Below are 17959 nucleotides of genomic sequence, written 5' to 3'. Positions count from 1 at the left end.
TTTTAGGAGTGACCAAATGGTTCAAAACATTTTGAGAGAGAAAAAAAGAAGGCACTAGCAAACATAAGACCTGGCTGGTCACAGACGACAACAAGAGTGGATGATCACATGATCCTTTCCATGTTTTTATTGTTTATTTTTAATAGACTGACGATCTTAAGATTACCATTTGATAAATTGGTAGAAAGAGGGGCAGGGGTCTCCATAAGACCCCCACTTGATACAACTGTGCATACTTAGTTGTTTGCATGGCTCTTTAAAGTAGTTACAAGTTACAATACCCAATTAAAAATGAAAAGAACTGACTGGGATTGAAAAACAGACACAAAAATAAAGACAAGATGAAGAAGATAATGACGACTAATGTGAAGTTTAATAGTTTACAGGATGCAGCTAGTCTAGCCTTAACTATGGGACAGAGATATTTGAATAAATTGACTTCCACTAGCATCGCATTATATCATTTGCTCTTTCTTTGATGGTTAAATTAGCTATCTGAGCAGTGTGTCCAACTCTGCTGTGACCAAGTCTAGTGTGTGTGCTGCCAGCAGGAGCTGTATTGTTCCATCCCATCACCACAGAGTAAGCTGCAGCACAAATTTAATTCTGGAACTATGTTCAGTTTTCCTGTCGCTAGCAAATGAAACGTAAAAAAGGTGAAGTTTATGATTAAAAGAGAACATTAATTATTTCTATTTTTTAGAATTTGTGGGTGAGCAGCAGAATTTTGTAATTGATCCAGAATGGAACAGTGAGCCAGTACTAGGAATCCCATCGGAGTCCATTGCAATAGTCCAGTCTCGAGGAGATAAAGCCATCAACAAGCTTCTCAGCATCTGGTAGGGTTAAAGTGGAAATGTTACAAAGATGGTGGAATGAGCCGAACTCCCAGGTTTGTGACTGAGTAGGAGAAAAGGATGATCTGGCCATCAAAGATAAAGTGGGGATATGGGTGAAGACTGAACCAGGTGTGGGGTGCCAATGAGAAGAGCCTCTGTTTCATTGCTGTTGAGCTGGACGAAGTTGTTGTTTATCCAAGTCTTTGTCTCAACACAGGGCAGTAGAGGGATATGGGTCAGTCTCGAAGTAGAGTTGTGTGTCATCAGTATAACAATGAAAAGAGATCCCATGTCTGCTGAGGACCAAAACACATGACCATGATTTATCCACGGTTGGCTTACCTGGGGTCGAAAAGTTCAATAAATAGCGGGCACAACGGCAGTTGTGACGTATATTTTGAGCGACAAAAAATTAAATACATTTTATTTTAATGTTACAAGATCATCATTAATTCAAATTTAGAATTATAATAAAAAAAAAAACACACACACTAAATTAGCAACTAGTAAATGTGCTGCAATGCATTGTGGGAGTTCAGTGTTTTTTGGTTGATGTTACAACCATGAGTATGGTGTGGCATTCTGTGGCATTCAGTTGTTGTGTAACTCTCGCTCGTTCACTTATGAGTGACTAGTTGCCGCTATTCTGAGGCAGTTAGTTAACGCGAAAAAGTGAACGGCTTTGATCAGCGTCCTTGCTCCGCACTGCTTGCCACAGAAAAATCTAAATCGTTTCGCTCCGTTCCTCTTCTTCTTCTGAGATCGGCTTTCTTGGACATTTTTGTTCCGGGGTCACACGCCAGCGCAGCGATGGTGGAGCATGTGCACACGCATTTCAATCGGAGTAACATGTTTACATGCACTTAAGTTCTCCTATTATAGTCCGATTAACGAGGATGCATGCTGTGCAGTTTTTAAAAGCATATGTCACAGTGCCCCTTCAAAACTGTCTAAACTAACAGTTAGTAGGAAACAAGTAATGGTCCACCTTGTCAGAGTCGTGACTTTGTTGACCTTTTGTTTCACATTCGTGTGTTGTTGAGCCCGCACACTTCTTCACCATGCTGTAAGAAGTCACATAGCCACGTGGGGCAGTTGCTCTGAATGTGTATGAGCTGGTTTAGTGACCCTGAAGCTTGAGGCTGAGCCTCCTCTAAACAAAACTTGTGCCTGCTTTCATTTGCCCATTTCCGTTTTCTCCTCCTTTACAAATGGTCTTGTGTTTGGACTTAAATGCTATAATCGTTTGGTTTAGCCTCTTAAGCCTTTTTCCAACACAGTCCACTAAAGCACCTATGTGCACAAACTCCGACTTTGTAGATGTTTTACTGTATGCTAACAAATAACATTTGTTTCATTGAACTGTATGGCCAGCCCTTAAAATGCAGGTGATGAGGATTGATTCAGTGGATGACAGATGGTAAACACAAGGAAAATATCTATAAATCAACCCAGTTCGTCAATAAATGACATTCAATTTTTATTTTACATTGAAAATCTGATATATATGCCATGTCCAATGCTAATTTTTAATAATGAAGACAATAAGGTGATAGAAGTAGAGCAACATGCTGTGTATAGCTGTGATTTTGTTTTGTTCCATCATAAATGTCTAACGTGTATGTTGTAATGATCATAGTCTACAACTAGAGAGATACTGAAAAATCATTTACTCTTTATTTGAATGTTTTAAAATGAATACCAAATGCCCTTATATAACACTGTAGCAAGCATGGAAACATCTTGATTAATATCAGTTACTTCATACTCCCACTCACAAAATTACACTTTGTTGAGTTTAAGCCATAAAGTTTTAATTCAGTTTTATCCATATTTGATATATTTAAACAGGAATACACATCCAACAGAACCAAAGAGAAGACAGTGGTAAAAAAAAATGTAGCCAGGATGAGGATGAGAGAGGCATTAGTATTTGGAAAGTGTTGCAGTGAGCCTGAAGTAGGCTCTCATGCAAGTGAAACAGGCCATCATTAGGCTGGAAAAACAAAACAAGAAACAGTAAGGGTGGCCAAATCAAATGTTTCTTTCAGAGAGAGAAAGAATACAGTTTCTGCTAAACAACATAAAAAAGGCCTAGATGTTGAAATACACCAATAGCTCACCTGGTTGAGCGGGCACCTTACGAGCACAGGCTACAATCCTGTTTCCGTGGGGAAGAAAAACCCCTTAAAGACATTAAGACAAGTGAAGAAGACTCTCCAGGAAGAAAACCTTGGCATTTTCCGAGTCTGCTAAGAGGAAATTTAACTAGAGCAAATGCAGAGAAATCAGCGGTTTTCTTCATGTTAACCATTCATAATCCTTGGGAATAGAGAGTTCATATTAAAAAAACATCCCTCTAAAAAATCAACTGTAATAGAATGTAATGGCACACTACTCGAGCCTGGAGAAAAAAGAAGGGGAGCATGCAAGTCATCCAGTGGTGCAGGGTCATGAGTGGTTATTGATGACGTGAGAGAAGACAGAAAGAGCCTGATGAATTCTCAAGTGTATAATGATATACTGCTTAGACTTACAGCACAGAGGGACAATAACCCGAAACATGATGTGAAAGAAATTTTTGAAGTTAAAGAATAGGACACACATCCAATATGGCGGCACAAATCTAATCAGAATTTCTTTCAGGTTCTAGAGTTCATCAGAGTACATAAACAACTCTGGTTAAAGTTACCAACGATCTCCTCATGACTTCAGAAAATGGACTTGTCTCTATACTTGTCCTGCTAGATCTCAGTGCTGCATTTCACACTATTAGTCACAGTATTCTACTACAGAGACTTGAAAGTGTGATCGAGATATCGAGATAAGCTACGGAGTTCCTCAGGGTTCTGTGCTAGGACCAATATTATTCACATTATATATGCTTCCCTTAGGCAATATGATTAGAACAACTACCGACCAGTGGCTCTAACAGCCCACCCGGCAAAGACCCTGGAGAGGTTGGTCCTTCAACAACTGCGCCCCCTGGTGAGGTCATCAAATGACCCACTGTAGTTCGCCTACCAGCCTGGCATCAGGGTTGAGGATGATGTCTTCCTCATCCACAGATCCCTTTCTCACCTGGAGAAGTCCGGAAGCACTGTGAGAATCGTGTTCTATGATTTCTCCAGTGCCTTCAGGACCATTCATCCAGAACTCCTGAGGGACAAGCTGGATCACGCCGGGGCGCACCAACAGATATCAGTCTGGCTTCTGGACTTCCTGTCCAACAGACCAGAGTTCATGAGAGCAAAGGACTGTGTGTCAGACAGTTCCTGTTCCCTCTCCTCTTCACCATCTGCACTGCCGACTTCACCCACCACACAACCGTCACCTACAGAAGTTCTTGGATGACTCAGCCGTTGTCAGTCTCATTAACAACGGAGGAGAAAGGGAGTACTGAACCAAAGTGCGAGAACTGAACCAGAACTTTGTGGCTTGGTGCCAGCGGAACCACCTCCGGATTAATGTGGGAAAAATCACAGAGCTGGTTGTGGACGCCCACCGGCGCAAAGCCACTCCCTTGTCACCAGTGAACATCCAGGGAACAGACAATGGGAAAGTGGTTCACCTAAAAAAGAACATGGACTGGACTGACAACACTCACGCATTATACAGGAAGGGCGAAAAAGCAGACTCCACCTGCTGCGGAGACTGAGGTCCTTCGGAGTGCAGGGCACCCTCGTAAGGACATTCTATGACTCTGTGGTTGAGTCGGCTATCTTTTATGGTGTGGTCTGCTGGAGCAGCAGCATCATGGCAGCAGAAGGAAAAGGACTGAACAAGCTAGTAAAGAAAGCCGGCTTGGCCCTGGGCTGCAGTCTTGAGCCTGTGGAGGTGGTGGGGGACAGGAGGATATTGGCGAAGCTGTCATCAATCATGGACAAAGCCTCCCACCCCCTGCATGAGACTGTCAGAGCCCTTGAAAGCTCCATCAGTGCCAGGCTTCTTCACCCACGCTGTGCAAAGGAGCGGTACCGCAGGTCCTTCCTCTTCTCTGCTCTCAGACTCTACAACCAGGTCTGCTCCCAGTAGACCCACAACAACTTATGTGCAATATCCTGCTTAATGTGCAATATCTCTTACACATACTTTCTTTAGACCTGCTGTTTTGCACTGTCTGCATCCCTCCTGAAGGGTAGATGTGTGCATACAATATATACATATTTATCTACAGATATATATATATATATAGATGCATACTCAGTTTTAATTTTTTTATACCCTGTCAATGTGCCTGCCAATGTGCAATTCTCCTTTCAATCCTAACTACATGCAAATATACCTATATTTGTCCTTTATATTTAAGCATGCCTTAAAGACATAAAGGCTATAATTTTCTATTCTTAAACTCAGACAAAACGGAAGTCACTGTATTTGGCCCTAAACATCACAGAGATTCATTATCTATTCACCTGATTTCTTTGGATGTCATTACTTTGGCCTCCAGGATTACTGTGAAAAGGGAGACCTATTGGTCTAATTGGTCCTAAGGCTCAGTAAACCTTCTGCTGAGCACTACATTGGATGACATGGCATTTGGACTAATATCAAGAAAAAAGGGTCACGGGATGAATTCTAAACATATTTTGGAATGTGTCCCACACACGGAACGTGACTGTATTTTACTATTTAGTTTTAACAGTAGATCAAGTGAGTGTAACAAGATTAAACAGGTGTAAACAGGTGACCCCCCAAAAAAAGATAATAAATAAGTGCAGAAAATTTCCCCTAACCCTATAACTAACACTAATCATTGAAAAATGTTTGGACACTCCTGGTTAAGAACCTTTTCCTAAACTACTATGGAAACCTCAGTCTCAATGAATGATAACTTCTGGGAATAGAAATTCAGACTGCCAGTGGATCAAATAGAGCTTCTGATGTCAAGGCAGAACTTTGGGACAGGGAGTTTGTTATCACCTTTTTTATTAAAAGCCTACCTTTTGTTCACCCGTTTCCTGCATTTGAGCTTGATCAGCTCTCGGTACAGATTGGGTGAGTTCATATACACACAGCTGTCCACTTGTGATCAGGTCAGCCAAGATGCATGTTGAACAGGCATGGGTAGATTTGGTCCCTTCTCAAGACTTACAGTCCATGGAAACACTGAGTAAGCAGAACCACCATTTTCCTTCCTTGATATTCAAAGAAATGTGACACCGGATCTGCTGTTTTACAAATGTCTCAATAACAACAAACTTATTCCACAAATTCTCTTTAAGACATGTTCGTAGACCGGATTATAATTGGAATTAAAATTAAGAGCCACCTACTGATGGCCACATATGAGCAATGCTAATATACATTCTTTAACATACTTCAACTGTTAAATGAACTTTGCATGGTTATTGTGTGCTAAAATGGTGTTTGCAGTGACTATTGTGGTTGTGTGTTTGCCAGACATGCAGAAATGCAACCTTTCAGCTGGTGCACGTAATAAGGAGCTTAGGCTGACAGCCAGGTAAACAGAGGCCATTTCTAAATCTGTGTTATCGCTGGTAAGCAAGAGCTTGCAGGTCTGACAGTTAAACTGAAAGTGATAACAAAAGATTCCTAGAATGAACAAAAACGCAATGAAGAAAATCTGAACTGTTGCTATCAACCTGCCAGTTCCAGTCAGGAACAAGGTGTCAGTGCTTATAGAGAAGTTTTATTGAAAGGTCAAGTTGTACTGAGTGTATGTGAATAGTTTCCACTGCTTTAATTTCATGGTGGAGTGGTATTACTCTTTTGTGTTTTTTTTCAAGGTTTCATTAGTTTGTCTGTCATGCATCTGCTTCAACGGTTGGTCATTTGTGTCTTTACTCCCGAGGTTATGTAGAGGCTCAGTAGTCCACAAACGAGTTAGTAGTTTGATCCCCAGTACATGGAGCGCATTGCTACCTGTACGTGGCACCAGAGTGCAAATGTGAGTGTGCTTGTGTGAACAAATAGCTAGATGTGTCAGTGTAATATCGATATGTAGAAAAAAGATATATAAATACAAGATAATTTACAATTTAATGACTTGTTTTGTTTCTTGTCTTCACTCCTGGTTTGAAATTTTGTATTTAGCTTTGTGTGTTTTTTAAATTTTTTTTACCATCCTGGAAAAATTTTTTTTGTTTGTTTTACAGTGCACGTTCATTTATGGTAACCACAGTAAATCTGGTGTGGGGTTTACTTAGCTGGGGTGGAGAGTTTAAGCTTATCTCACATCCATTGCACGATTGCACAGTTGTCATGGAGAAGGATCTGTTGACATTCAGCCTCATTGTGGGGAGCATAGTGAAGTGGAAAGTAACCAAACAGTTAGCAGGAATGTTGCTGCTTCATAAAACTAAAAATAGTAAAAAAAAAGAAAAAAAAAACAAGCAAACAAACAAAAAAACACCTTACCTGAAATGGCGTGACAAAATGCTCTCTGTCAGTGTTCCTATACATTTATTACAATTGTTTAAATTTGTAAAATACTACTCATGCATTGACATGAAAGCAACATTTAAATATTGTTGACAACTGAGGAAGAGTATTTTACTAATATCATCTAATTTATTTTTAGGATAGGAAATTAAAATCTGCTTCAAAATCTGCTGCAAGATAACTAATAAGCATAGCTATCAGGTAAAGTTAGTGGAAAATATATTAGAGTCAAAGCTAAAATGGGCATTATAAACAAACAGTACAAGTTCCTTACAAGTATGGTAACTATTTACTTAGTTACTTTAAAAACTTTCATTTCAGTCGAGTAAGCCACCCTTCCCACCAAGCTGTGACATGAAGGGAGAAAGATTAGCCAAAGACGAGTAAGAACCCCAGATTAGAGACTAAAGGAAAACCACTAATTTGTAGCGAAACATGCTGCTCAGATTAACATTAATATACCAGCCATCCCAAACTCTACAACCTCATGCAGTGTAAAAATAAAGAACCACCAGTGTACCATAACTACTTATGTAGTTTGCATGTTGATGGTCTTTCCAGAAGACTTAGGTAAAAAAAAATCCCATTGTCATTTTTAAATGAACAATTTGTTCTTGTTGTTGTCACGACAGACTTCTTCACATCTAAAACCAGTGTATAAAGATGGGTGAACCTTCCATGGGGTCACTCATGTCTCCAGATTAAGAACAGTTTTGGAGGTCATGGTGATGGTTCTGGCCAAGGTTATCCTGACAGTAACTAACTTCAGTTAATCCAGTAATGGGCGCAATCACTGACTGTACAGTTGTCACTCAACAGTGTAAACAAACTAGCTATAGATCCCCTGGGATTCGGAGTATAACGGCCAAATATGTAACAAACAATAAATCTAGTTCCTCTGGTGGCTCATTGTGTACATATGTTCACCATGTACTGTCATTTTATTGGGTGAGTAAACAATGTGTGTAGGATTTGAAGGTATTTCTTATATAAAACCTACAGAATTAATGCGTTTTGCAATGAGGTGTGTGAATGATTTTTACCACTTACATGTGAATGTGCTTGTCCTGATAATGAACGTGTGTCTTCATTGTAGTGGACTGTAAAACCACTCGGGAAAAGAATGAAATAAGTTAGCCTGACAGCTCTAGTGCTGTAATGAAAAACTTATTAATGAAATTTCAACATCCCCCACACTCCCTGTTCTCTCTAACTCTGAGACACATGTGGTCTTAACTCTCTGCACACATGTGGTTTGATTTAGTGCTGTGGAAAGATTAAATAGGAAACTTGGAGAAGCAAAAAAGAACTGTGTCCCCTCATATTTAACAGAGTCTCTCGGAAGCCTTAATCAAACATACAGCACAATTTGGGATAGAATAGCTCTGAAGCATGATCATGCTCATGTATCTGGATCATGAGTTGATTTGTGTGGTGTGTTCAGGTATCCTTGGCAGCACTAGCTGGACATGATGCAATCCTCCACAAATGTTACAATGGTTAAGTCAGACAAATTCTCCAAAAATGAGAATATGTTTGCATATGTTTGTATGCAGTAGTTAACTGCAGGTAGCTCTGCAATCTTTCAATGCAAATGAATAAATAAATAAGTGTGAATATTTTTGCATGTTTTTATGGAATCCATATTGTGTGTAATTTGGGAGTTTAATATTATTTTAAAAATGGAGGACAGAAAGGCTAGCAGACACAACCTAACACAGTAAGATAAAATTAAAGAATGGAAATAAATGTCAAACTTGTGGTAGTGAAAATCTATCCAGCTTCAGCTTTAGTTTTAAGTGTGAAGATTTATGACTGAAAACAGACTTATTGTCTTATCGTGGGTTAAAAGTCCTCTCCAGCACAGCAGTCATAATAGCATGTGGCAGCTGGCATGACAAGAATGTGGTGTTTGCCACCTAAAAACACTGGCAATGGAGAAGTTAAACATGTATGTAGAATGCTTAGCTTATCGGGCAGTCAGTTCAGTCCAAATGCTCTCTTAGGTCTAAAGCTAAAGCATTTCACTCAGATGATGTAAAATATACAGTATTAAGACCCTACTAAACTGAACATGTGAACAGAAGTATTTTTATGAACATTCTCTTAACTGAGTCTGTCAGATAGTGCCTTTTGATGAAGTTTTTGGCCAACAATGTATTAGAGACTGGAATGTAATACAAGATAAAAGAGAAGCTAAAATTTTTGGTTACCGTCAATATATATAAATCATATTTATAGTAGTAGTTTTAGTATTCAGTAATTCAGTTATGGGGCAATAATATGGCGAAGACTAGGACACGTTAACTGATTTTTTGCTTTTGTGTCAAAAGACTAAACCAAAGGGATAATGAAATAACATCTTCATTACTTGTTGCTCATCAAACCAAAAGTGAATGAAATCAGTCAGTCAGGATTAAGAAAGAACAATATTTATTGGTTAAAATAGCTTTCACAGATACACTTGATGATACTTTCGTGCACTTACACTGTACAACAGTGTATCCCCATGGATGAGATTTGTCTGAATAATTCCAGCAATTGCTCCTTTCCTGTCAGTGGAAGACATATCTCACAGAACCATTCGATGAAACCAGCACTAAGATGTCTAAGATGCTTCGCACGGCAGTGATTTCTGTGTTATAAAATAAATTAGTAACATGTCTATCAGAAAACTCTTACCACTCACTGTGTGCATCACATTACATCTCTTTGACCACGATCTCAGTGCAAATGCCACTGAAGCTGAAAGATCCATGACATATGTAAGTACCAACAAAATGATGCACAATTGACATAAAAAAAAAAATACTATAAAAAGAAAAGGAGTTCAAAGATTCATCCTAGTGTTTGGTAGTTGTGAAGATACACTGGCAAACATTTAACATATGACTAAATATTAGTCCAGATCTATAAGCTGTCTTCTAAAAACTCACATTTTTATTGTGACACAGTTAGCTTGATTTACAGTACTAAATATCTAATTCTCAAGCAGCAATGGTTACACTGAGTCTGAAGAACAAAACAATACCGATGGAATGAAAGGAACATTCACTCAAATATGTAAGACACAGATAATCATTGTACTATCTTTCTCTACTGCTCACTGAAATGGAAAAAGAGAACACGCATCATGGAATGAATGACAGTAATAAAGCCTTCCTATATGAAGCCCACAACCACGGCGATCAAGGTTTGCTGTGTCACAGCAGCTTGAACTGTCACTTGCACACATACCCCAAAAAAGACAAAAAAAAAAGAAAACCGCACCACACAGATTCAAAGTTTATCAGGAAATAACAGTCCGTGCTGACTGATAAAGTTACAAGAGGAAAAAAAAGGGTTTACTATCAATAAATATAAGGTTTGTGGGGAGTAGACGTAGGATGCCTTTTTTGAGTGAGATACTGGATAGTAGTCAATTTTCTTCTTAGTGGTAGGTGTCCTACAGATGCCAGGTAATAAATATTAACTTACAACTGTTATATAAACCCTTACAGTATGTCACATGGATAGAATGAGCCGAGTGATTTTCAATTTACATCATGGAACTGCTCGTTCTCAATGCAACAGCATAGAACACTAGCTGCTGTCTTGGTGGCAGAGGGGTTAAATTGAAAAAATGTTGTTTCAGTTGAACACTGGGAAGGGATAATGGTAAGCGAAAATCGGAAAAGAAAGCGTATTAACAATGTTTGTTGACGTGCAGTCCATCTAGCTGAAAACAATTTTATTTCATTGCTTCTTAGTTTTGGCCTGCTATTATCCAAAGGCTATGTAACAGAGTTCACCAAGTCACTTAAACACAAGAGAGTTCACAATCTCATGCTGAAACTCAGCATTAGCATCTTTATCTACCATTAAACTAATAGTTGTAGTTAAATAACTAGAACTACTGGACTAGTGTCAGAACCAAAAACATTTCATGTAATTCACTGAGCTGTCTAATGGATTACTCAAGAAAGAATCCACACTGACATACTGGCATGCCTAATTCTCAGTTGCTCTCCTAAAAATTATTGCCCGACATCTGGATGAATGTTCCTCAACTCACTCTTTTCCAATTTCATTTCAGGTTTATGTTTGGCTGAACTAGGGACTCTGTTTCTGGTACAGGTGCACACACTGGTAACATTTACTGATCACATTTGTGTCTGGTGGCCAAATGTTAAAGAGACACAGAAAAGAAAGCACTCTGTTGTAAAAAATCTGTCACCACATCTTCGGGAACTTGTCAAATGCTGTCATTGATCATAAGAACAACAATCTGAAACCCAATCAGTAAATATGACCAGTGTAGTCCTCTGTGCTTGAACAGCGAATGCTTCTAATGAGCGTCTCCTGTACACTAGTGCACCATTACGGTGGCTGTTCTATTCTCTTAAATCTGGGTAAACACCACTAAAATGTTACGGTAGAAGTCAGTGAAAAAGTATTTGCAACTTGTACCTTCGACAGTGTTACATAATAATTTGAACGTCTCTTTAACTGACAATGAAAACAGTGATTGAGGTTAGTCCCACATCTTAAATGAACCTATGTGATCAAGTGTTTCCTGATTTCTCTGGCAGCCTCACTTCCCATCAGCCAGGCAGAGGTGGTAAACCATCATTTACACGTCCAGGTCGTCCGGCCTGGCTCGGCTGCTCATTCGGCTGCTGGCCCGGCTGCATGGCCTGGCATCCATCAGTGCCAGAGGCTGCAGCTCATGTCCTGCTGATGAGGACAGTTTCTTGTGCTCGTGGGTATCATCTGGGAAGTCAAAGGCTTGCGCATGGGAGTTTGAAATGGTGCTTCCGCCACCATTCTGGCCGAGTCGGTTCTGCTCCGTGGAGTAGTTTGCCCAGTTCTGTTCATTGGCCTGCTTATTATAATTGCGACACGAGCCAGTTCCCCGCTCCCCCGTGGCGAGCTTGTAGCCTGGAGGTGACATAGGTGAGAGAGGAGCAGTCGGGGAGGAGCAGCCGTTGTAGTAGGCATACTTTGTAGTGGACATGTCCTTAGGCGTAGGGCTCAAGGTGCCTGCACTGGGGTAGAGGGTGGGCTGCTGTTTGCCCTTCACACGATCTTTGATCCTCTTAAAGAACACATAGAAAAGCTCGATGACATTGAGCAGCAGGGACACAAGTGAGACCACCAACATGAATATGATGAACACGGTCTTCTCTGTGGGACGGGACAGAAAACAGTCCACCCTGTGTGGGCACGGGGACCTCTCGCAGGTGTAGACAGCAGCCAAGCTGAAGCCATACATGTACCACTGGATTACCAGGAATCCCACCTCAAACATTGACTTGAAGAAAATGCTGACTACATAGGTTCTTAACAAGGCCCCCTTCATCTTCACTTTGCCATGCTCCTCAATGCCATACTTGAGCTTTTTCATCTCAATTTTTTTCAGTGGGATGTCAACATCCCCTCCATCATTTTGCACTGCTTTGAGCTCCTCCTCCTTTCTGTTGAATTTCTGCTCTTTCCTATGCAGGTAGAAAACATGGGCAAGGTAGAGAAGCGTGGGCGTTGACACGAAGATGATTTGGAGTACCCAGAAACGAACGTGGGATATGGGGAACGATTTGTCGTAGCAGACGTTCTCACAACCAGGCTGCTGGGTGTTACATTTGAAGGCAGACTGCTCATCTCCCCAAGCTGATTCCACGGCTGTACCCAGCACCAGTATCCTGAAGATGAAGAGGACCGACAGCCAGACCTTCCCGCCAGCAGTAGAGTAGGCCTGGACCTTGTCCAGCAGACGACCCAGAGCACTCCAGTCACCCATTGTCAGGGACTGTTAGCTAGTGAAGAAAAAGGGCAACGTTGAATAAAAGTTGTAGGCAGTACTATACAGGCAGCAACAACAGTCCTCAGAAATATAAAAAAGGTCAGGCTTACTCAGATCTAAACAGTAGGTGTGGATTTTTTGGATTTTTTTTTTTTTTAATGAAATTCAATTATTTTAACCAACCATACGTACCTACAGTAGTGAGCATGCTCACTGAGAAGGCGGTAGCCACGTATGCGCTGCATTTTTTTTGGTGCTTGCTAAAGGCACCTCTGTTGCCGCCGCAGAGACAGCTTCTCTAACCCCTGGTCCACAGCGCCCCACTTTTTGCAACCCATTGTTACCTCGATAGCGTTATTTCCTAAGTCATTTTTTGACTGACTGTAACAATAGCAATAAAAATACCAATGTGCTTGCTAAAAATTGTGTTTCTTTTTCTTTTTTTTCTTTAAATATGACTTTGGCAATTATGCTCTTAGGCTAATAATATGTGTGATTAAATTGGCTCACTGTTTCATGACGTAAATCCTAGATAATCCAACGGATTGGAGACAGAAAACCTTTTGTTCCCTTTAGACACAGCGTTCTTTCAGACTAAGAAGAATCAAAATATTGACTCAAACTTCCGGTGATAAGCAAAGACAACCTTTCAAAAGACAACAACATTTACTATACCTACTGAATAATGTTCAAGGAACCCTCACTCTCACTTCTCATTGGAAAAATGATAAAATTATGAACCCATTCAAAAAATATGACTTGGAAAATTTATATGTGGAGGAAAAATTCTGTTAAAATTCTGTTACTGAAAATATTACTGTTTAAACTTAAATCCCTTGTGCAACACTAAACATTTTCCTCTGAAAAAACAAACAAAACATATCCTCAAACTACATCAACAACCTGGTCGTTAGGGTGCATCATATCAGCCATTATTTTGTAATGTACCTTCATGTCGCTTTTTTAGAACTTTAAAACAGATAATTTTATTGTCAAAAAAAACAAAACGTCATTCTACTTCCATCGTGTTTTAAACTTGGCAATTGAATTCAACACCACGTTTTAAACTCAGCAGTTGGAGTCCGTGATTCTTCAACAGGTTTGTGTGTGGTTCCGTGTGTGTGTGCATGCAAGGCACATGGCAGGGAGGAGAGAATTAAATCAAGATAGAAGAATTAAAGCTGTTGGGCAGAAATGCAAAAAAGCCAAAAAAAAAAGGCTCAAGATTTAATGTGCTGGGGAAAAACAATTGTGTAACCAAACTTACAAGTAGGGGATGCAAAAGATAGCCATTAATGTCACTCAACACTGTGCAACTCGATTGAAATTATTTCACACATCAAGGAGCCCTTTCAGTCTTTTGCCTGGGTCCTCAGAAAAAATTAGCAGAGCACTGTGTGATTCTTTTAATAAAATTCAGCGACGAACCACAGACTGTTACATGGTATTTGGGTTTCACTCTGAGCTTCACTCAACCATCCCATTAGAAATCTTAAGAGAAATCTGATGGAGGTTAGTAAACACCATCCTATTGTTAGTAAAGAATTACACTGAGAGTTTTACCGTGGTTAGAGCAGATCTTCTGTGTTACTTCAGGGGGCTAGGGCACTGTTTGCCGTGCTTTCACGAGGAAATTAATGTGGCTAAGTAGAAACCTCCAGTCTAGTCCTCATGGTGCCTAACTAACTGCATGTGCCCTCACTTATCTGACATTACACCACATCAAACCTGAGTGATGTAGTCTATAGACTATATACAGGCTGCCCAATCTCAGAAATCATCTTGAGTTTGTCTTCAGAACAAGTGAAAAATGGATGGTGAAAGGGAATTTACGAAGTTCTTTTCCTCGTTATGCCGAGGACATCCCGCCACTTTCTACATGACCGAGTTTGTCCGGTGGAATTGACCAAGACAAAGCAGAACAATAGCCTCCAAGACAATGACCACTGGAAAACGTACTGGAATTCTACAACGTGGTTTTCAATGAGAAGTCACCAGGACGTAAATGGAAAGCAGTGTCAATGATAGAGTATTTAAGTGTTTCCTGGAGTCACGAACAGGACATTTAAGGGATGCACTCGGTGGCTTTCGTGGAGGGTCTTTAAATATAAATCAGAGAAGTTTTCTGTGCAGAGGTGGTCAGTAGCTCAAAGTGTAGCATAAGTACAAAAAACAGAAATGACTCACTAACCAATGACTTATTGGATCTAAACTAGCATCCCTCTGTAAATAATTCAACTTAAAAAAGGGACAAAACCTTTGTCTATCCATTGTTCATCATGTATTGGTCCATGTAGACGTGAGCCAGATTATCTCTATGCACATCGAAGAACATTTAACTTTAATGAACACCACTCGAAAAGACAAACAGAGCGGTGCTTCCACAAAGGGGAAACTCTCTAAGTGAAGTGTCTTAAGTTTTCAAGTGGAGACGCATGTAGCTTGGAGACTTTTTTCCCCCAACTATTTTCCCCGGGAGGAAGAATCTTTCCTTTCTTTCTTTTTCTTAAATTCGTTTAAAAATCCAAGGTTCTTTAACTTACCTGGAAAGCAACAGAGACGACGGGCCAGGCAGAAGTTGTTGAAGTTAGTGTCGGGATGAAGCTGAAATCCAACAGTGGGACCGGGAGGAAAACTGAGTAGAAGTTGTCAAACTCCCTTTATAACGGTCCCGTCAGAGAAGTTACAGTCACCTGATCTCTACGTCAAGACCGAAGCTCCTGTTTGCTCTCTGAAAAAAAAAAAAAAAAAAAAATCTTCGGAAACAGCCGCCAAGGTGTGGTTATTGGGTTTTATTGCCCATACTCGGAAAACATCCTCAGATAACTGACCTAACAGCGAAGACAGGCTCTTTAAAAGTAGTAGAAAAGCACAAAGCAGCCAGATGTACGGGCGCATATCAGTCCAGGAATGTAACTGTGAAGTGCTGCAGTTAAACTTGACCTGAGAATTACTATTATTTTCTATTTCTTCTACTCCTCAGCTGGAGATACTATGGTTCCTGTACAGCCTAGACTCATGGTGAATGTACCAGACCAGGGCATTGTGGTTAAAACTCCATCAGCTCAATCTTAAAATTAAATGTTCACATAAAAACATATCTTTCGTATCTACACCCTTGCTTAGTAACATATATTTTAGTAGAAGGTACTATTCACTGCTTTCTATTTAATCAATAAAATAACTCACTGAGGAGGAGGATATTACTTAAGTCTAAAGATCTTGAAATAACATGAAACAGCCGAGATTTTAACTTCACTTTAAATGTTTCTCTATAATACTTTTACAGTTTACAAGGAAAAGTCTCATGAGCGGAAAGAAAATGATTTGGTAAGGGGGATGATTCTTGCTGCGTTGAAACAAACGCAAATGTGAATGAATGGGCTGCTGTACGGAAGGCTTTTGAATATGCGTATTATGATTCACACCCGTGAATGTTCCATAGGTCTTACGTAATTTTTAGTCATCCCTTTAGAACTATTATTTTTGAGTTACAGTAATATCATAACCTATGGTACCATTCCAGTCCTTTACTTTTGCTTAAAGACTTTAATGTCAGAATAATCTTGCTAAATCGGTTAAAGGGTATTATTAGTATTTAGATGTTTAATATGCTTACCAAGAACCGCTCCTAAAGTCAATCGAAAGCGTGCTGGTACAACTTGTTTGTAACTTTCCATTAAACTACACTACGATTTTCCGGCGAACAGTGTCACCTAGTGATCTAAATTGTGCAATGCACCTGTATCTATATTAGAACTTGCTGTTCTGTGCAAGTTGTGTTACTGTGCAATGCGTATGTCATATTAAACAACCGTTCATGTTTTTGTCTACAGTAATAAATTTCACAATAAATCCGCCATTAACTGCCTTATAAGCAAGTTTGTATAACATGCAACAATAAACTTACCCTCTGGACCTGTTCATATTGGTCACTGCCAGAAAAGCATGCTTAACTTAAGTGATGGGCTGCAGTGTTGCAACTGTCAGGTCAGTGCAAAGTTGTTTTATAAAATTCAAATGCAAAAGAAATGCAGAATGAAAACGCTATAATGAGTTTCAATGCAGAGTCACAGCAAATCTACTAATACATTGTGACGGGCTGATATAATGATGAAACAAAAGCAAAACAAAACTGTTTCAGGCACATGAGTTCAGTTAAGTCAAGCTTGAATGTTTTATAAACCCAAAACATTAAATGTGTACCAATCGGGCATAACATTATGCCTTATATTGTGTAGGTCTCCCTTGTGCCCCCAAAACAGTTGTGACTCATCAGAATGGACATGGGCATTCTTGGGCTGTTGTGTGGTGTCTGGCCTCTGTGGATCATAGATTATGATCTGGTGAATTTGGACAACATCAGAGGGTTCACTGATCTCTGACTTTGTGGAGTGGTCCCAGGCAAGCCACCTACTCCTGAAAGTGGACAAGACCAAGGAACTGGTCATTGATTGACTTCAGGAGAAAGAGGACATCAGTGAAACTCATCACCATCCAGGGCCTGTAGGTGGAAGTAGTGGACCGTTACCAGTACCTGGGAGTCTACATTAACAACAGACTGGACTGGAGGGACAACAGTGATGCTGTGTACAAGAAGGGCCTGAGGAGACTCTACTTTCTCAAGAAGCTCAGGTCTTTCAATGTGTGTATTGAGTTACTAGAGTCTTTCTACCTCTCTCTTATTGGGAGTGCCCTGTACTTTGCTGTATTTGTTGGGGGAGTAGTACCAGCAAAAAAAGATTCTTTATATTTAATTGCTTAAAATCAAATTGCTCTTACTTTATATATGTGTATATACACTACACTACAGGTCAAAAGTTTTAGAACACCACACTTTTTCCATTATTTTTTTTTACTGAAGATTATTCAGTTTGTTTCATTGCAAATTGCATTGAACTGAACAAATAAGCAATTTGAGTTGAAGAAACCA

At 39.8% G+C, this 17959-nt stretch overlaps 1 protein-coding gene across 1 annotated transcript; it reads right to left on the bottom strand.

The window, feature by feature from the left end:
* Window positions 1–9660: 9660 nt before the first annotated feature.
* Window positions 9661–15742, bottom strand: LOC124998816 (gap junction alpha-1 protein). Its single transcript, XM_047573384.1, has 2 exons — window positions 15570–15742; window positions 9661–13039 (listed from the first exon to the last, which is right to left on the bottom strand). The coding sequence occupies exon 2, from the start codon at window positions 13021–13023 to the stop codon at window positions 11857–11859; it is 1167 nt and encodes a 388-aa protein (XP_047429340.1). The 5' UTR covers window positions 13024–13039; window positions 15570–15742; the 3' UTR covers window positions 9661–11856.
* Window positions 15743–17959: the final 2217 nt, after the last annotated feature.

Source organism: Mugil cephalus, chromosome 21, assembly GCF_022458985.1.
Source record: "Mugil cephalus isolate CIBA_MC_2020 chromosome 21, CIBA_Mcephalus_1.1, whole genome shotgun sequence".
Taxonomy (NCBI): Eukaryota; Metazoa; Chordata; class Actinopteri; order Mugiliformes; family Mugilidae; genus Mugil; species Mugil cephalus.
This window is presented reverse-complemented; position numbering and strand designations above follow the sequence as displayed.

Coding starts and splice junctions, on each gene's coding strand:
- LOC124998816 (XM_047573384.1), bottom strand. CDS start 13,023: ATGGGTGACTGGAGTGCTCTGGGTCGTCTGCTGGACAAGGTCCAGGCC.